This window comes from Hylobates moloch, unplaced genomic scaffold (assembly GCF_009828535.3).
Source record: "Hylobates moloch isolate HMO894 unplaced genomic scaffold, HMol_V3 SCAFFOLD_24, whole genome shotgun sequence".
Taxonomy (NCBI): Eukaryota; Metazoa; Chordata; class Mammalia; order Primates; family Hylobatidae; genus Hylobates; species Hylobates moloch.
In genome coordinates this window covers 33,305,941-33,324,728 of record NW_026652299.1, presented here as the reverse complement: position 1 = coordinate 33,324,728, position 18,788 = coordinate 33,305,941, and the positions used below count along the sequence as shown (strand labels likewise).

The 18,788-nt window shown below is 41.9% G+C and overlaps 1 protein-coding gene across 6 annotated transcripts in view; it reads left to right on the top strand.

Annotated features, from left to right (window-relative positions):
* WDR33 (WD repeat domain 33) overlaps positions 1–18,788 on the top strand; it is a 110,580-nt gene that overhangs the window by 25,795 nt on the left and 65,997 nt on the right. For all 6 annotated transcript variants that reach the window (XM_032145877.2, XM_032145878.2, XM_058434317.1 and 3 more), the window contains exons 2-4: positions 14,506–14,732; positions 16,457–16,525; positions 17,167–17,271. In XM_032145877.2, the coding sequence (XP_032001768.1) occupies positions 14,529–14,732; positions 16,457–16,525; positions 17,167–17,271 (378 nt within the window). In that variant the 5' untranslated portion in view covers positions 14,506–14,528. The remainder of the gene's footprint in view (positions 1–14,505; positions 14,733–16,456; positions 16,526–17,166; positions 17,272–18,788) is intronic.

Below are 18,788 nucleotides of genomic sequence, written 5' to 3'. Positions count from 1 at the left end.
TATTCATAATTCTCTGGAACCAGTATTTTCCAGATGGTCAGTGCATGATGTTACAAAATCATGCATGAGTAAAAGTTCCATTCAAATTGCAGGCCAAATCAATGGATTTTAATGTAACAGAGTATAAAAAGCTTGTTGATACAATTTCAGGGCTAGGCACAGTGGCTCACACCTGTAGTCTCTGTACTTTGGGAGGTCAAGGTGAGTAGATAGATTGAGCCCAGGAGTTCGAGACCAGCTGGGGCAACATGGTGAAACCCCATCTCTACAAAATACAAAAATTGGCCAGGTGAGGTGTCATGTACCTGTAGTCCCCGCTACTCTGGAGGCTGAGGTGGAAGATGACCTGAGCCTATGTGGTCAAGCTGCAGGGCGCCGTGATTGCACCACTGCACTCCAGCCTGGGTGACAGAGTGAGACTCTGTCTTGAAAAACAAAAAAATAAAAAATATGATTTCAGATGACACATTGCAGTTAGTATTTCATAAATTGGTGCTTGTTTTTGGGAAGGAGTATCATAGAATATCTACAGTTGTCTGAGAAGGCTACGAAAATACTCTTTGCTAGATGTATAAATGTGTGAATCCAGATTTTTTTTCGTAATGTATTTCATATATGCCTGGCTATTTTTCATATACTTTAACTCAAATAACATATTGCAGCAGACTGAATGCAGAAGCAAACATGAGAAAGCAGCTATTTTCAATTAAGATAGATACTAAAAAGATAACCAGAAATGTGAAAAACAATGCTACTTTTCTCACTAATTGCTTTTGGGAAGGGAAAGGTAATGAGTTTATCATTATTTAAAAATGAGTTAATATTTTAAAAACATTTTGTTTTCATTTCTAACGTGGCCAGTATCCAATACCACAGTAAACAAAAATTTTGGGGAATCTTCAGTGTTTAAAAGAATAAGGAAGTGCTGGCCAGGTGCGGTGGCTCATACCTGTAATCCCAGCACTTTGGAAGACCGAGGCGGGAGGGTCATTTGAGGTCAGGAGTTCAAGACCAGCCTGACCAACATGGTGAAATCTTGTCTCTACTAAAAATACAAAAAATTAGCTGGGGGCGGTGGTGCACGCCTGTAATCTCATCTACTCGGGAGACTGAGGCAGGAGAATCACTTGAACTTGGGAGGCGGAGGTTGCAATGGGCCGAGATCACACCACTGTACTCCAGCCTGGGCACTAGAGCAAGACTCTGTCTCAAAAAAAAAAAAAAAAAAAAGTCCTGAAATAAAATAGCTGAAGAACTTGCTTTTGTAAGGAAGCTGTCTCAGAAGTAGACTGTCCAAATTACTTAATCCAGTTGTTCCCAAATTTTGTTGCACTTTAAAATCACCTAGGTAGGAAAACCCTTTTGCTTTGTGTGCTGATGAAAGGCAGAAAACCACATCCAGTAACCCCTGACATTAGTCTCCACTAAAAACTTGACAAAAAAGTGCTGGTTTCTCTATCCTAGTATCACACTTTTGAAATACTGAGTTATTACTTCTGATGAGGAAGACAGCCATGTTTGTGGTCATGTGCTTTATATGTTAAAGTTAGCTTTTGAAATGGCATAGAAAACTGAATGTAAATGCCCAGTATAGTATCAGGTAACATGGATTAAACATGTCTAAAGCAGTATTCACTAAAATACTTCAGTAATTTTATAGCTTAGTAGTCCCTTAGTATCCATGGGAGAGTAGTACTAGGAATCCCCAACGATAACAAAATCCACAGAAGCTCAAGTCCTTTAAATAAAATGGTGTAGCATTTGCATATAACATACACGTATCCTGCTGTATACTTTATTTTATTATTATTAGTTTTTGAGACAGAGTCTCATTCTGTTGCCCAGGCTGGAGTGCAGTGGCATGAACTCGGCTCGCTGCAAGCTCTGTCTCCCGGGTTCCCGCCATTCTCCTGCCTTGGTCTCCCAGGTAGCTGGGACTACAGGCGCCTGCCACCACGCCCGGCTAATTTTTTGTATTTTTAGTAGAGATGGGGTTTCACCATGTTAGCCAGGATGGTCTCGATCTCCTGACCTCGTGATCCGCCTGTCTCAGCCTCCCAAAGTGTCGGGATTACAGACGTGAGCCACTGCTCCCGGCTCCTGCTGTATACTTTAAATTTTCTTTAGATTGCTTATAATACCTAATACTGTGTGAATGCTGTGTAAATAGTTGTTATACTGTATTGTTTAGTACAGATGCAACCATCCGTTTATTCCCCTCTAATATTTTTCTTCCTCGGTTGAATCCATGGATGCGGAACGGATAGATATAGAGAGCCTACTGTACACAGTGGAAGCTGCTTCCCCCAAGTTATGAAAAATAACACAAGTTATGAAAAATTATGCAACTAAGGCCGTACCTGAAAGCTAGAAATCTAGAAAACTGCCACATTTGGTTAATGAGAATTGATCTTTTTTTTTGAGACAGAGTCTTTTTTTTTTTTTTTGAGACGGAGTCTCACTCTGTCGCCCAGGCTGGAGTGCAGTGGCGCAACCGCGGCTCTCTGCAAGCTCCGCCTCCCGGATTCACGCCATTCTCCTGCCTCAGCCTCCGGAGTAGCTGGGACTACAGGCGCCCGCCACCACACCCGGCTAATTTTTTGTATTTTTAGTAGAGACGGGGTTTCACCGTGTTAGCCGGGATGGTCTCGATCTCCTGACCTCGTGATCCACCCGTCTCGGCCTCCCATAGTGGTGGGATTACAAGCATGAGCCACCGCGGCCGGCGAGACAGAGTCTTGCTCTAGTGCCCAGGCTGGAGTGCAGTGGTGCAATCTTGGCTCACTGCAACCCCTGCCTCCCAGGTTCAAGCGATTCTCCTGCCTCAGCCTCTCGAGTAGCCGAGATTACAGAAGTGCGCCACTATCCCTGGCTAATTTTTTGTATTTTTAGTAGAGACAGGGTGTCACCATGTTGGTCAGGCTGGTCTTGAATTGCTGACCTCAAATGACCCTCCTGTCTTGGTCTCCCAAAGTGCTGGGATGACAGGCATGAGCCACTGTGCCTGGCTGAAAATTGATTTTTAATGTCAAGTTTAGTGATCAACAAATTTATAGCAGCAGTTGGAAAACACTTGACTTTGAATATTCCATATGTGTGTTCTCAGCATGGATTTTTTTTTTTTTTTTGAGAAAAAGAGGTTCGCCCTTGTTGCCCAGGCTGGAGTGCAATGGCGCAATCTTGGCTCACCGCAACCTCTGCCTCCCGGGTTCAAGCAATTCTCCTGCCTCAGCCTCCCGAGTAGTGAGATTACAGGCGTGTGCCACCACGCCTGGTTAATTTTGTGTTTTTAGTAGAGACGAGGTTTCTCCATGTTGGTCAGGCTAGTCTCGAACTCCTGACCTCAGGTGATCCGCCCACCTCGGCCTCCCGAAGTGCTGGGATTATAGGCATGAGCCACTGCACCCGGCCTCAGCATGGATTTTTTTTTAACCAGCTAGTGAATTGCTCATGTTAACTTTTAAGGTAGAAATTTTTATTGAGATGATTGTAGATACACATGCATTTTTAAGAAATAATACAGAGAGATCCTTAATACAGAGATTCTATGTATGTTACCCATTTTCTCCGAATGATAACAAATTGTGAAACTGTAGTACATTGTCACAAGCACAGCATTGATAGTGATATGGTCTGCAGATCTTACTTAGATTTCCTCCAGTATTACTGTACTTATTTGTGTGTATCTGTAGTTTTCTGCAATCTTATTATGTGTTTATGTTCCTGTGTTCACCACCGTAATCAAGATATTAACAGTTTATCACTACAAGAGTTACCTTTTTTATAACCACGCCCATCCACCCTCTCCCACCCCCCTAACTCTTGGCAGTCATTTCTATTGTTTCGGCATTTTAAGAATGTCATATAAATGAAGTGTACAATATGTAATCTCTTGGATACGTTCGTGTATCTATTACCACAGTCAAGATAATAGAATCTCGAACTTTAAAAAGCTATTAATTGGGCCGGGCCTGGTGGCTCACACCTATAATCCCAGTACTTTGGGAGGCTGAGGCAGGTGGATCACTTGAGGTTAGGAGTTTGCGACCAGCCTGGCCAACATGGTGAAACCCCATCTCTATTAGAGATATGAAAAAAATTAGCCGGGTGTGGTGGGGCACGCTCGTAGTCCCAGCTACATGGGAGGCTGAGGTGGGAGAATTGCTTGAACCTGTGAGATGGAGGTTGTAGTGAGCTGAGATGGTGCCACTGCACTCCGGCCTGGGTAAGAGAGTGAGACTGTCTCTCAAAAAGTAAAAAATAAAAAGCTATTAGGCCGGGCGCAGTGGCTCACGCCTGTAATCCCAGCACTTTGGGAGGCCGAGGCGGGTGGATCACGAGGTCAGGAGATCGAGACCATCCTGGCTAACACAGTGAAACCCCGTCTCTACTAAAAATACAAAAAATTAGCCGGGCGAGGTGGCGGGCGCCTGTAGTCCCAGCTACTCGGGAGGCTGAGGCAGGAGAATGGCGTGAACCCAGGGGGGCGGAGCCTGCAGTGAGCCGAGATTGCGCCACTGCACTCCAGCCAGGGGGGGCGGAGCCCCCTCCCAAAAAAAAAAAAAAAAAAGCTATTAATAAATTAATTATTTTGAGATGGGGTCTCATTCTGCTGCCCAGGCTGGAGTGCAGTGGTGTGATCATGGCTCACTGCAGTCTCAAACTCCTGGGCTCAAGGGATCCTCCTGCTTCAGCCTTTTGAGTAGACGGGACTGCAGGTGAAAGTTTACTTTTGAAGGAGGAGGGTCTCACTGTGTTGGCTGGTCTCCAAATCCTGGCCTCAAGTGATCCTGCCACCTTGGCCACCCAAAGTGCTGGGGTTACAGGCATGAGCCTCTGTGCCTGGCCAAAACCTACTTGTTTAAACAGCTTCATTGATTATTCTTTAACAGATTGAATGGTCTCCATGTAATTTCTCCTGATTTTTCAGGATTCATATTAATTAAAGTTGGACAGTGAAGAGAAAGAGCATGTTGATCATTTTGTTACTGGTCTAGCCTACCGCTCATGAAGATCCCCTCAAAGTTCAATGACAGATTGGGTATCAAATTTCTTTTAGAGTAGATTGATTATCTTAGAACCTATTGGACTATACATAAATAATCTAGAACAGAGGTTTCCAGGCTGAGGTTTTGACCCTGGGGTCAGGAGTGTTAATGGAGGTGGGAATCTTAAAACTTTTCATTATTTTTAAAAGTCCTATATTAATTGCTGGCTAGTTAATGCATCAATAATTTGCTTTTGGTTAGAATTCTGTTATCTCAGTTTGGGAAAACAAGCTTTCTTGTTCTGATCGGAAGCTCTGATTAGTGGCTGACATGGTAGGAATTGTTGGATTTGATAATTGGATCAAATTCTGGTACCATAGCTACTGTGATCAGCCACAGTATTCATACTGGACAGATGCTATATGTGATCTTCTTGGGCTGTGGATATGCAGTGGCAGCAGACATTAGGTGATAATAAACAGAAAATACATGGGAAGGGAACACCTCACGGTGTTGTTAACAGCAAGCCCTTGACTTTCAATTGACAGATTCCTAGGAAGAAAATACCTTGTAAATTGTGATCCTGTATGCATGCATACACACAAACAATAGAAACAGAAGTTGCACAAAAACGGTTCTTTCAAATGTGCAGTTCTATCATATGTTCTTTTTTTTTTTTTTAACTTTTTTTTGAAATAGAGTCTCACTGTGTTGCCCAGGCTAGAGTGCAGTGTCGTGATCTTGGCTCACTGCAACCTCCGCCTCTGAGTTTCAAGCGATTCTCCTGCCCCAGCCTCCCAAGTAGCTGGGACTACAGGTGTGCGCCACCATACCTAACTAATTTTTGTATTTTTAGTAGAGATGGGGTTTCACCATATTAGGCAGGCTCGTCTCGAACTCCTGACCTCAAGTGATCCATCTGCCTTGGCCTCCCAGAGTGCTAGGATTACAGGCATGAGCCACCACCCTGGCCCTATTTTTTTTTTTTTTTAATCATTAAAATAATGCTGCTTGTCAGCCACATTGATTTCAGGAACCATCAATAGGATATGATTTCTGGTTTAAAGAAAAAGCACTGCTTTAGGCTCATTCATGATATTTCATGTCAGCGTTTTTTTGATGCCAGAGTCTCACTCTACCCCCAGGAATCTTAGTTTAAAACTCTTTTTACTCATTTGTATGAAGCATTCAGTAAATTCATTTTGTATTGAAGCTGAGGAATTAGTTGAGTGCTAGTTAGGTCATTTTCCTATGTGTTTTAGTTGGAGATCTATTATGGTAAAATAATTCAAATGGTAGTCAGAAATTTGGTTGGTGAAAAGATTATTTTGGATTATGTTTTGTTGGGGAAAAATTATGCTGGCCTTGGTATGCTGAGTGAATTAGAGAGCTTTATTTACTTTTTTTTCTCAAGTGTCTCTCCCCTGACACCCCCTGCCCCTGCCTCCCTCACTTCACTCAGAATTTAAGCTTCTTAAGGCTGATGGGTGCTATAAGTTTCCTGTGCTATATCCCTTGTAATAGTGCCTGGCACACAGCATAGTAGTGTCTCAGTGTAGTAGTAACTTCTCACATTGTTCTTTTTGAGCTCTTCTGTACTGATAAACGGTCAGACTCTTGAGAACAGTGTGTGTGTGTGTGTGTGTGTGTGTGTGTGTGTTCATTTGTCTGGCAGGTAGTCAGGGCTCATCAGTTTTTTGTTTTTGTTTCTTCCTTTTTTTTTTTTTTTTTTGAGATGGAGTCTTGCTCTGTTGCCCAGGCTAGAGTGCAGTGGCACGATCTTGGCTCACTGCAGTCTCTGCCTCTTGGGGTCAAGCGATTTTCCTGCCTCAGCCCCCTGAGTAGCTGGGATTACAGGCGCCAGCCACCATGCCCAGCTAATTTTTGTATTTTTAGTAGAGATGGGGTTTTGCCATGTTGGCCAGGCTGGTCTTGAACTCCTGACCTCAGGTGATCCCACCCACCTCGGCCTCCCAAAGTGCTGGGATTACAGGCGTGAGCCACTGCACCCAGCCAATAATTTTTAAAATTTTTTTTGCAGAGATGGGGGTCTTGCTATTTTGCCTAGGGTTGTCTCCAACTCCTGGCCTCAAGAGATCCTCCTGCCTTGGCCTCTCAAAGTTTTGGGATTACAAGCATGAGCCACCACACCTGGCTCATTTTTAACTTTTATCTTCAACTATAATTTCAGTATCATCACATGACTAAGATTATACAAGAAGTTATCTTGTGAGCATTTGGAACAAAAAGCAGAACTGACCAGGTGCAGCGGCTTATGTCTATAATCCCACCACTTTGAGAGGCTGAGATGGGAGGATCGCTTGAGCTCAGGAGTTCTGGACCAGCCTGGGCAACAAAGCAAGAGCTGTCTCTACAAAAAATGAAAAAAATTAGCTGAGCCCAGGTGGCACACGTCTGTGGTCCCACCTACTTGGGAGGCTGAGATGGGAGAATCACTTGAGCTGCAATGAGCTGTGGTGGTGCCACTGTATTCCATCCTGAGCAACACAGCAAGACCCTGTCGCAAAAAAAGCAGAATTATAACATTGGTATAGGCTTGTGCATACAAACATTGACACAGTAAGTCTGAGTGTTCCATTCTGTTCAATAGTATAGTCACCACATTGTTAAAAGATACAAATTTAATGCAAAATAATATTTTTGAGGCATGGAACTCATTTTACAGGTTGAGAAAATATGGAGAAATTGACTGGCCTTCCCAACTTTCTTGAGCCGATGAAAGCCTAAGGCTAAGGATGCGATGCAAACTTTTGTGTACTCAGGATCTTTGTATTTGCTAAAAATAGAGAGGGGACCAGGCACCACAAAGTCTGAAAACTACTGTTCTGTGAAATTAGGAGTGATATTTAGTGAATCAGAATTGTGTGCTGTACCTGAGGCAGTGTATGTATGTAAAGCAGGCTCTTGATAAAACTGTGCTGATTGCTTGAAACATTGAAGGTTTGTGTATAGGAGAAAGGCATGATGAATTCAGTGTTACAGATAGATTCTTGTCCTTATCAATTTGGTTGTATTGTTAGTATATATTGAATAACAATAGGCAAATTATTTGTCTTTACTCTACCTCAGTTCCTCTCTCTTGCACCCTCCTTTCCCAAACTCTTTGTCTCTCCTCCCTCTCCACCCTGGATGTAAGATGAATATGTTTTGGGGACTAAGTACTTTAAATTGTGTTGTCCTGTTAGCATACCTCAATTCAATACTGCAGTGAGTACAAATCACATTACTTACTTTTATAAAGGACAAAGCTCTTCTTTCTTTGCATTTGGTCATAAATCTAGATCTTTGGAGTATAATCCCAAGTAAAGCGTAGAGGATAGTTGTAATGACTTGTTTGAGGATTCGTTCTTTCTGTCGTGGTCAATAACTTTCAGTCTCACATGTTAAGTTTTCTGCTCTCAGAGAAAGCTATTGTATCATTTTTGCTCAAATATTTTTTCTTTTTTTGAGATGGGGTCTCACTGTGACACCCAGGCTGGAGTGCAGTGGTGCAACATTGGTTCACTGCAGCCTTGACCTCCCAGGCTGCCATCTCAGCCTCCTGAGTAGCTGGGACTACAGGTGTGCACCACCAGGCCCGGCTAATTTTGTGTTTTTTGTAGAGACAGGGTCTTACTGGGTGGTCTTGAACTCCTGGGCTCAAGCAATCCACCTGTATCGGCCTCCCAAAGTGCTAGGATTACAGGTGTGATTGCTCAATGTTTTTGGCAACCTCTGTTGAAGGAGAGTCAGGAGGTATTTTGCCTTGACTACCACTCTCTTAGCTAGGGCTGCCATAACAAAGTACCATAGACTGGGGTGGCGGGGGGATTAAACAGTAGAAATGTATCTTCTCACAGTTCTGGAGGCTGAAAGTCTGAGATGAGGATGTGAGCAGGGCTGGTTCCTGGAGAGCCTCTCCTCTTGGCTTATAGATGGCTGTCTTCTCTCTCTGTCCTCACATGGTCATTCTTTTGTCTGTGTCCTAATCTTCATTTAAAAGGATACCAGTTAGATTGGATTAGGGCCCTAAATCTAAATAGAATCACATTGTGATGTACTGGAGGTTAGGACTTACACTTATGAATTTTTGAGGGGACACATTTCAGCCCATAACAGCCGCCAAGAGACTGTTGTGAGTTTGGCCAAGTAACTTTATAGTTTGCAGGATCTGAAGCTGAAGTGTATAAGGTATAGATGAAGCCTGGTCACTGTATTGTGAAGAGATTTTTTGTTTTAATTTTATTTTAGGCTGGATGTTTGTTTCAAATATAATTGTACTTTTTTTTTTCTCGTTTTCTTCAGTCTTGACCTTTATTTCTGAAACACCATTAGTACTTGACCATTCAAGGAAAAATTAAAAGCCCCTTTTCAGAACCAGTTTTACTCAACAAATTTGTAAATGGAAAGATTATTTCCCCATCCTCTATGAGGTCTTAAATGAAGGATTGATATTTTTCTGTAGCTTTAACATATGAATTATTCCAAAGAATGTAAGTAACAATACTTTTTTTGCATTTGACTTCAGTCATTTTCCTCATATTTGTGGAGTAAATATCCTTGATGTGGCTCTTGATTAGTGCTTTGTATCCAGGTACTCTCCACTCAGCTTCAACAGTCATCAACTTTCTGTTGTTTCATCTGCTGTCCCTTAAAAATTTTTTTGCAGTGGGCCAGGCACGATGGTTCACGCCTGTAATCCCAGCACCTTGGGAGGCCAAGGCCGGTGGATCACCTGAGGTCAGGAGTTTGAGACTAGCCTGACCAACATGGCAAAACCCCGGTTCTACTAAAAAGACAAAAATTAGCTGGGCGTGGTGGAGTGCGCTTACAGTCCCAGCTACTTGGGAGGTTACAGTGAGCTGAGATTGCACCACTGCACTCCTGCCTGGGCAATACAGTGAGACTCTGTCTCAAAAAAAAATTTTTTTTTAAATAGATTAAGTCCATTATTCTTTTTTTTTTTTTTTTGAGACGGAGTCTTGCTCTGTCGCCCAGGCTGGAGTGCAGTGGTGCGATCTTGGCTCACTGCAAGCTCCGCCTCCCGGGTTCATGCCATTCTCTTGCCTCAGCCTCTCCGAGTAGCTGGGACTACAGGCGCCCGCCACCACGCCCGGCTAATTTTTTGTATTTTTAGTAGAGACGGGGTTTCACCATGGTCTCGATCTCCTGACCTCGTGATCCGCCCGCCTCAGCCTCCCAAAGTGCTGGGATTACAAGCGTGAGCCACCGCGCCCGGCCAAGCCCATTATTCTTTAATTGAGGTAAAAGTCACATAACAGAGAATTCACTGTTGTAACCATTTTAAAGTGTATAATCCAGTGGGATTTGATAAATTCAGTTTTTTGCAGCTACCACCTCTGTCAGGTTGCAAGACATTTTCATCATCCCAAAACGAAATTCTATTTTCATTAAGCAGTCATTCTCCATTCCTCTCATTCCCCAGCCCGTGGCAAACACTAATCTTTTAGCCTTTTGTCTCTGTATATTAGCATGTTCTGGATTTTTCATATAAACGTAATCACACAATATGTGACTTTTTGTGGTTGACTTCTTTCACTTAGCATGATGCTTTTTTTTTTCTTTTTCTTTTTTTGAGATGGAGTCTCACTCTGTTGCCCAGGCTGGAGTGCAGTGGCGCGATCTTGGCTCACTGCAAACTCCGCCTCCTGGGTTCACGCCATTCTCCTGCCTCAGCCTCCCGAGTAGCCGGGACTACAGGCGCCCACCACCATGCTCGGCTAATTTTTTTGTATTTTTAGTAGAGACGGGGTTTCACCATGTTAGCCGGGATGGTCTCGATCTCCTGACCTTGTGATCCACCAGCCTGGGCCTCCCAAAGTGCTGGGATTACAGGCGTGAGCTACCACGCCTGGCAGCATAATGTTTTTGATATTCATGTTGTATTTATATCAACTTAATTTCTTTCTTGCAGCTGAATATTTAAATCCCTTTTGACTTGTGAAAAAATCTATTCTCATTTTATAGTAATAGAAACTATACTGTTAGAATGATTTTATTCTAATATAATTAGGTATTTGATTTGGAAGTCATAATTTTAAAATATACTTTTGGGCCAGGATCTGTGACTCACGCCTGTAATCCCAGCACTTTGGGAAACTGAGGTGGGCGGATCATCCGAGGCCAGAAGTTTGAGACCAGCCTGGCCAACATGGTGAAACCCCATCTCTACTGAAAATACAAAAATTAGCCAGCATGGTGGCAGATGCCTGTAATCCCACCTACTCGGGAGGCTGAGGCAGCAGAATTGCTTGGACCCGGGAGGCAGAGGTTGTGGTGAGCCAAGATCATGCCACTGCACTTTAGCCAGGGCAACAGAGTGAGACTCTGTCTCAAAAAAAAAAAAAAAAAAGCTTTTGGGCTGGGCGTGGTGGCTCATGCCTGTAATCTCAGCACTTTTGGAGACCCAAGCAGGTGGATTGCTTGGGCTCAGGAGTTCAAGACCAGCCTACTAAAATACAAAAAAATTACCTGGGCATGGTGGCATGCGCCTAATGGTCCCAGCTACTCAGGAGGCTGAGGTGGGAGGGTTGCTTAAGCCTGAGAGGCAGAGATTGCAGTGAGCCGAGATCACACCACTGCACTCCAGCCTGGGCAACAGAGCGAGACCCCATCTCAAATAAAAAAATGCTTTCCAAAACTGCTTTATTTTAGAATTACTGGCCCAGACATCTGAATTAAAGCTGGTAATTGAAATTGGGGTGCTGAAACTTAATTGGATTCTTGTAATAACTGAGTAAACAGAGTCTTCCACCAGCCTTATTGAATCAACTGCTTAGTGCTTTTCTGCTGTTTAATTCATACACAGCTCTAAGACATAGAATATTTTTCATCTTATTTCAAGTTAATGTTTGCCAGGGACCTTCTGGGATTGCTTCAGAGTTGGTGGAAATAACACAGGTTAAATGCATATTTTATTGCACTATATATTTATTTTTGGTGTCCAAAGTCAGGATTTCTTTTCCCTCTACCCCTCCTCCTCCTTGTTGTTATTATTATTCAACTTTAATGGTCTTAGGAGGGACCAACGTGACAAGGCTGAATGAAGTACTACTAAGAATATTTCATCAAAAGGAAATCATAAATTTTTTCAGGCTCATTATTTAGTGTCTAGAGAGTGAGATAAGGCAGTTTTAAGAATACAGACAAATAATAGTGACCACAATCTTTTCTGCTTTTGAAACAAAAGCAATTGTGGAAATGTTTCTAACTTCTCTCCTTTATTGTATTTGTAATAGTTTTTAATTTTATTCTTTTATTTTATTTTGGGAGACAGGGTCTTGTTCTGTCACCCAGGTTGGAGTGCAGTGATGCTATCACGGTTCACTGCATCTTTGACTTCCCAGGCTCAAGTGATCCTCCCACCTCAGCCTCCTGAGTAGCTGAGACTGCAGGTGCGCACCAGCACACTGGGCTAATTAAAACAATTTTTTTTTTTTGGTAGAGATGGAGTCTCACTATGTGCACAGGCTGGTGTTGAACTTCTGGCCTCAAGTGCAATCCTCCTGCTTGGCCCCCGAAAGTGCTGGGATGACAGATGTGAGCCACCATGCCTGGCCTGCTTTTTAAAATGTGCTTAAAATTTATTTTAAAATCATGCATATTTGTATTATTGGCATGTAAGTTTAAATGTAGAGCATTGAAGCTGAAAAACTATAAGGTCTTAACGTTTTCCTCTTCAGATATAAACTTAGTGTTACCTTTGTAAATATGTAAATAACACATACTGAGAAAATAAGTTTCTGTGGTACTTTGCTCCTGAAATTTGGGCATATGTACTTTTTTTGTTCATTATAGTTATGAAATAAGGTAGTTTATTCCTCTTTCTACACTATTCCTGGGAAATTTAAAAGAACAAAAGTCAAATTTTAAAGAGCATTTAATGACTTGTATAAAATAGTCTTAATAAACATAAAAATAATTAGTTTTATCATCAAACATCTAAGTGGAATTTTTTTTTTTTTTAGATCGAGTCTTGCCCTGTCGCCCAGGCTGGAGTGCAGTGAGGTGATTTTGGATCACTGCAACCTCTCTCTCCCGGGTTCAAACGATTCTCCTGCCTCAGCCTCCCGAGTAGCTGGGATTACAGGAGCCCACCACCGCGCCCAGCTAATTTTTTTGTATTTTTAGTAGAGACGGGGTTTCACCATGTTGGCCAGGCTGGTCTCGAACTCCTGACCTCCTTTGGTCCGCCCACCTTGGCCTCCCAAAGTGTTGGGATTACAGGCATGAGCCACCACGTCCGGCTGTGAATTTTTAATTTTAAAAATGTAAGGCCAGGCTTGGTGGCTCATGCCTGTAATCCCAGCACTTTAGGAGGCCAAAGTATGAGGATCTCTTGAGCTCAGGAGTCTGAGACCAGCCTGGGCAACACAGATCTTATCTCTAGGGGAAAAAAAAGAAAAAGTGAACAATTCCCAGTGATTCTACCTTCTTTTATTCCCTAAACATAAACACGTACCCATCCACTGACTCACACATACACACCCTGCCTCAAGCTGTTATGAATTGTGCTTTTTTTCTTCACAAGGCTGAATTTTACAACAAATACCTATTAGCACTTACTCTGTGAATTAGTCTTCCCCTGCCCCCTCCCTCCCTCCTTCCTTCTTTCCAACAGGGTCTCTCCCTATCAGGCTGGAGTGCAGTGGCACGATCATGGCTCACTGCAACCTCAAAATTCTGGACTCAAGTGATCCTCTTGTCTCAGCCTCCAGAATAGCTAGGACTACAGGTGCATGCCATCATGCCCAGCTAATGTTTTTATTTTTTGTAGAGATGGGATTCTCACTATGTGCCCCAGCCCGATCTTAAACTCCTGGCCTCAAGCAATCCTTCCACCTTGACCGTAGCCTTTTTCAGATGTGTAACTGGTCTCTGTCATTGATCTAATATAGTCATGCACCACAAAATGACATTGTGGTCAATGTTGGACCACATATATGATGGTGGTCTCAGATTATAATATAGTATTTTTATCATACTTTTCTATGGTGTCTTTTCTATGTTTAGACACATGAATATTTATTGTGTTACGGTTGCCACCAGCATTCAGTAAAGTAACATGCTGTGCAGGTTTGTAACCTAGGATTCTCCTGCCTCAGCCTCCCGAGTAGCTGGGATTACAGGAGCCCACCACCGCGCCCAGCTAATTTTTTTATATTTTTAGTAGAGATGGGGTTTCACCATGTTGGCCTACGTGTGTAGGAGCATTAGGCTGTACCATGTAGCCTACGTGTGTAGTAGGCTATATATACCATCTAGGTTTGTGTAAGTACAACTCTGTGAAGTTTGTACAGTGATGAAATGCCTAAGGATGCATCTCTGAGAACATATGCCCATTGTTAAGTGACTCATGACTGTAGTTCATTGTGTAAGTGGAAATGATGCACGTTAGATAAGGGAAAAGAATTGTAAAAAGTGTTCATTTAAAAATGTTTTCAGGCAGTGTTGCAGTGCTGATATTTGTAGTGAAAGTACTTTTTCCTTATCCTAGTATCCTAGAAGGAAAACATCACCATGGCTACAGAAATTGGTTCTCCTCCTCGTTTTTTCCATATGCCAAGGTTCCAGCACCAGGCACCTCGACAGCTGTTTTATAAGCGACCTGATTTTGCACAACAGCAAGCAATGCAACAGCTTACGTTTGATGGAAAACGCATGAGAAAAGCTGTGAACCGAAAAACCATAGACTACAATCCATCTGTAATTAAGTATTTGGAGGTAAGCCTAATTTATATGCTTCAGATGACCAAACTTTGGTTATTTATTTATTTATTTTGAGATGGAGTTTCTTTCTTGTTGCCCAGGCCAGAGTGCAATGGTGTGGTTTTGGCTCACTGCAACCTCTGCCTCCCAGGTTCAAGTGATTCTCCTGCCTCAGCTTCCCAAGTAGCTGGGATTATAGGCACCTGCCACCATGCCCGGCTAATTTTTGTGGTTTTAGTAGAGACGGAATTTCAACCATGTTGGCCAGGCTGGTCTCGAACTTCTAACCTCAGGTGATCCACCTGCCTCAGCCTCCTAAAGTGCTGGGATTACAGGCGTGAGCCACTGTGCCCGGCCTGGTTATTTAAAAGATGATTTTCTAGATGTAGTGTAGTAGGTATGTGTACCTGTGTTAGTTGAATTAGTCAGACAAGGTGAAATTTCAAATTGGCTAATTTAGGAAGAACCTCAAACCACTAATACTTTCTAAAATTCTGTGCCTGTATCATCTTCTAAAAAATTATTAAAGTTAGACTCCATTTTAGAAATAGGATTTGCTCTAAAAGTGCACAAATTAGAAGGGAGTACTTTAATCGCTAGGCCAGTCTTAAAACACTTGTTAAACCTGCAGTGTATATGAAATCATAAAAGACTACCAACACAGGAATATTTTTGTGAGACACTGGCTTGGAGAACATGGATTCTCCTACTTCCAAGCCCTGGTGGTAGGTATTTCTTAGAGTCAGGAAAAGGGCTTTACGTTCTTGAGGATTGAACGCCTACTGCAGTCCTACAGGGTAAAAGCAAGTTAGATAGTTAAGGCAAGGCAGGGGTCTACCTACAGTTTCCCGTTAGAGTTCTTTATTTACTTGTGTTAATGTAGGAATTAGCCTTATTACTAATATTACCCTATTAGGTTCATTGGGTTTAGGTCTGGCTTCCTATGAAAATTTGTCTGTTTTTCATTACCTTAGACCTGTGGTTAAAGACCTATTTGCATATTGGGCCTAGTTAGTATATTGCAGGCATACAGGAGAAAGAGATTCAGAGATAAAGACAGATTTTGATTTTTCTGGGAATTTCAATTGGGAAAGTAGGCTAGGAGAGAGTTTGAGAGGAATTAAGACCAAGGGCAAGATACAAGGAATTGTTTTGTGCTGAGGGCTTTGAAGGAATTGGGGATGTCTTTCTACCCTCTCTGCTGTTTCCTTTTCTTAAGGTAGCATCAGGGAGACTGTGTTGGAGTCGACAGTATCTTGGATGAGTGGGTAGGGGCTAATATGATAAAGTGAGGAGGGAAGGTTTTTTTTGTTTTTTTTTTTGAGATGGAATCTCGCTCTGTTGCGCAGGCTGGAGTTTAGTGGCACCATCTCAGCTCACTGCAACCTCCGCCTCCCTGGTTCAATTGATTTCCGGCTTGCAGTTTTAGTAGAGACAGGATTTCACCATGTTGGCCAGGCTGGTCTTGAACTACTGACCTCAAGTGATCTGCCTGCCTCGGCCTCCCAAGGTGCTAGGATTACAGGCATGAGGCACCGCAAGGAGGGAAGTTCTAAGCAATGTTAGTAGGATCAGAAGGGAAAGCTCTCTAAGGCACCCACTATTTGTTTTAGAAAATAATATTTTTTAATTCTGTTTATCCATTTTTAGTATATCTTACATTTTGTTAATTTCAAATTGAGTATAATCAGACCATGTAGTCATTAATTGATCTATTTATTTATTTATTTATTTAACAGAACAGAATATGGCAAAGAGACCAGAGAGATATGCGGGCAATTCAGCCTGATGCAGGTTATTACAATGATGTAAGTATACGATGTGTCATACTAGCTTAATAAACACTTCCTTGCTTGAATATTTTAGCCTTAACTGTGTGACTACAAGTCCAAAATGGTCTTTTCTTTTTACATTTTTATAATTAAAATATTCCCAAAGGGATAATATAATACATCTGTGTAAACTATGGATTATGTGTTTGTCTCAATTTAGATTTTCCTTTTAATCTAATGATGGGTGAATTTTTGATTTGGGGCTTAAAGCAATGTCCAAAAAGAAGTTGAGTAATCTAAAGTCTTGTAATTGGAAAGTTAATTTTAAATTTCTTAAAACTTAAATTTGAACTTAATTAGCTTTATGTGAATATGTTTAAATGCGTTGACTTTAGGTACTAACTGGGTTAGTACTTGTACTAACTTGTACTGGGTTAGTACTAGTACTTGATTTTCTTGTTTGTTTAGTAATAATGGGTATTTAACTTTCCTGTATTTCACTTTTTTCACTTAATTAATAGACTAATTGTAATAATCCGTTATAATAGTTTTTATGGGAAAGTTTTATATGGTCCCAAATTTGTCTTTAAATGTTGAAATAATTACCTTGCCGTGTTTCTGGTTTCTGCCTTGTATGTAATCAGGAGCTCTAAGAACCCAATTTTCCTTTTTTGTAGCTGGTCCCACCTATAGGAATGTTGAATAATCCTATGAATGCAGTAACAACAAAGTTTGTTCGGACATCAACAAATAAAGTAAAGTGTCCTGTATTTGTTGTTAGGGTAAGTAATCTGTTGGATATTTTGGGGGAAAATTAATCCTGAGTTATATAGCGAATGTATTTGACAGGGCAAAGAAAATTAAACATTATTTTATAAGTATATCTGGGCTTATAATTGGTTTATTGCTAGTAGTTTTATTTTGGAATATCCAGTTGTTTATCTACTTTATCACCATTGAGTGAGATATCACTTTTGGATTGTTTTTCTTCATGTGGCAATTTCTGTAGAATTCTCTCTGAATAGATGGATACATGTTGTAGCAGGCCTCAGAGTTGCGTTTGAGTAGGAATGCTTTTGTTACTATTTAGAAAGCAGCATCCCAAGGTAAATGAAAAATATTTAGGAGTTACTAGATGGGAAAACATCTGAGAGCTGAAGAACTGTGGTGTACCATAATTTTTAGCTCTGTGAAGGTACCTAGTAGGCACTTAATACATTTAAACTGAAATTTTATTTTTATTTTTTTTAGACAGAGTCTCACTCTGTCACCCAGGCTGGAGTGCAGTGGCGTGATCTTGGCTCACTGCAAGCTCCGCCCACCAGATTCACACCATCCTCCTGCCTCAGCCTCCCGAGTAGCTGGAACTACAGGCGCCCGCCACCACGCCCGGCTGCTTTTTTTTGTATTTTTAGTAGAGACGGGGTTTCACCGTGTTAGCCAGGATGGTCTCAATTTCTTGACCTTGTGATCTGCCCACCTCGGCCTCCGAAAGTGCTGGGATTACAGGTGTGAGCCACCGTGCGCAGCCTTAAACTGAAATTTAAAAAATATAATTTTTAGTTATAACCCTGATTTTCATAGATGATAATGTAATCATTTTCTTCTTTGTGTTTTGATTATTCCATTTCCTAGCTAATGCACTTGTTGGTTAACAGTCTTAAGTTGAGCAAATAACAGTTGAAAAAAAATGAGACCGAGAAAAGACGATTGTGGCAAACATTAGTGGCAGATGAGGAAAATAAGCAGATCTTCTGCTATCAGAGGAGTATGATAGACAGCAGGGAGAACCAAGAGGTCCTGGGAGAGAGAGGTCAGTCTGAACTCCATAGAAATAGCTGCATTTAGTCTTAGGCCTCTTGTTTGCCTGAGAGGCCTTAGGCAGTAGACACATCACTCACGCCTGTAATCCCAGCACTTTGAGAGGCTGAGGTGGGTGGATCACCTGCGGTCGGGAGTTTGAGACCAGCCTGACCAATATGATGAAACCTCGTCTTTACTAAAAATACAAAAATTAGCCAGGTGTGGTGGCACGCGCCTGTAATCCCAGCTGAGAGAGGAGGCTGAGACAGGGGAATCACTTGAACCCGGGAGGTGGAGATTGCAGTGAGCCTAGATTGCGCCACTGCACTCCAGCCTGGGCGACAAGAGCAAAACACTGTTTCAAAAAAAAAAAAAGAAACATTGTTACGTGAGTAGAAGCAACCAGTGTATAGTATAATTTTTTTTTAATCAGGGAATTTGGTCAAAGGGATATGATGTGCAGCTAATTTTAATATCCTCTTAGCATAACATGGAA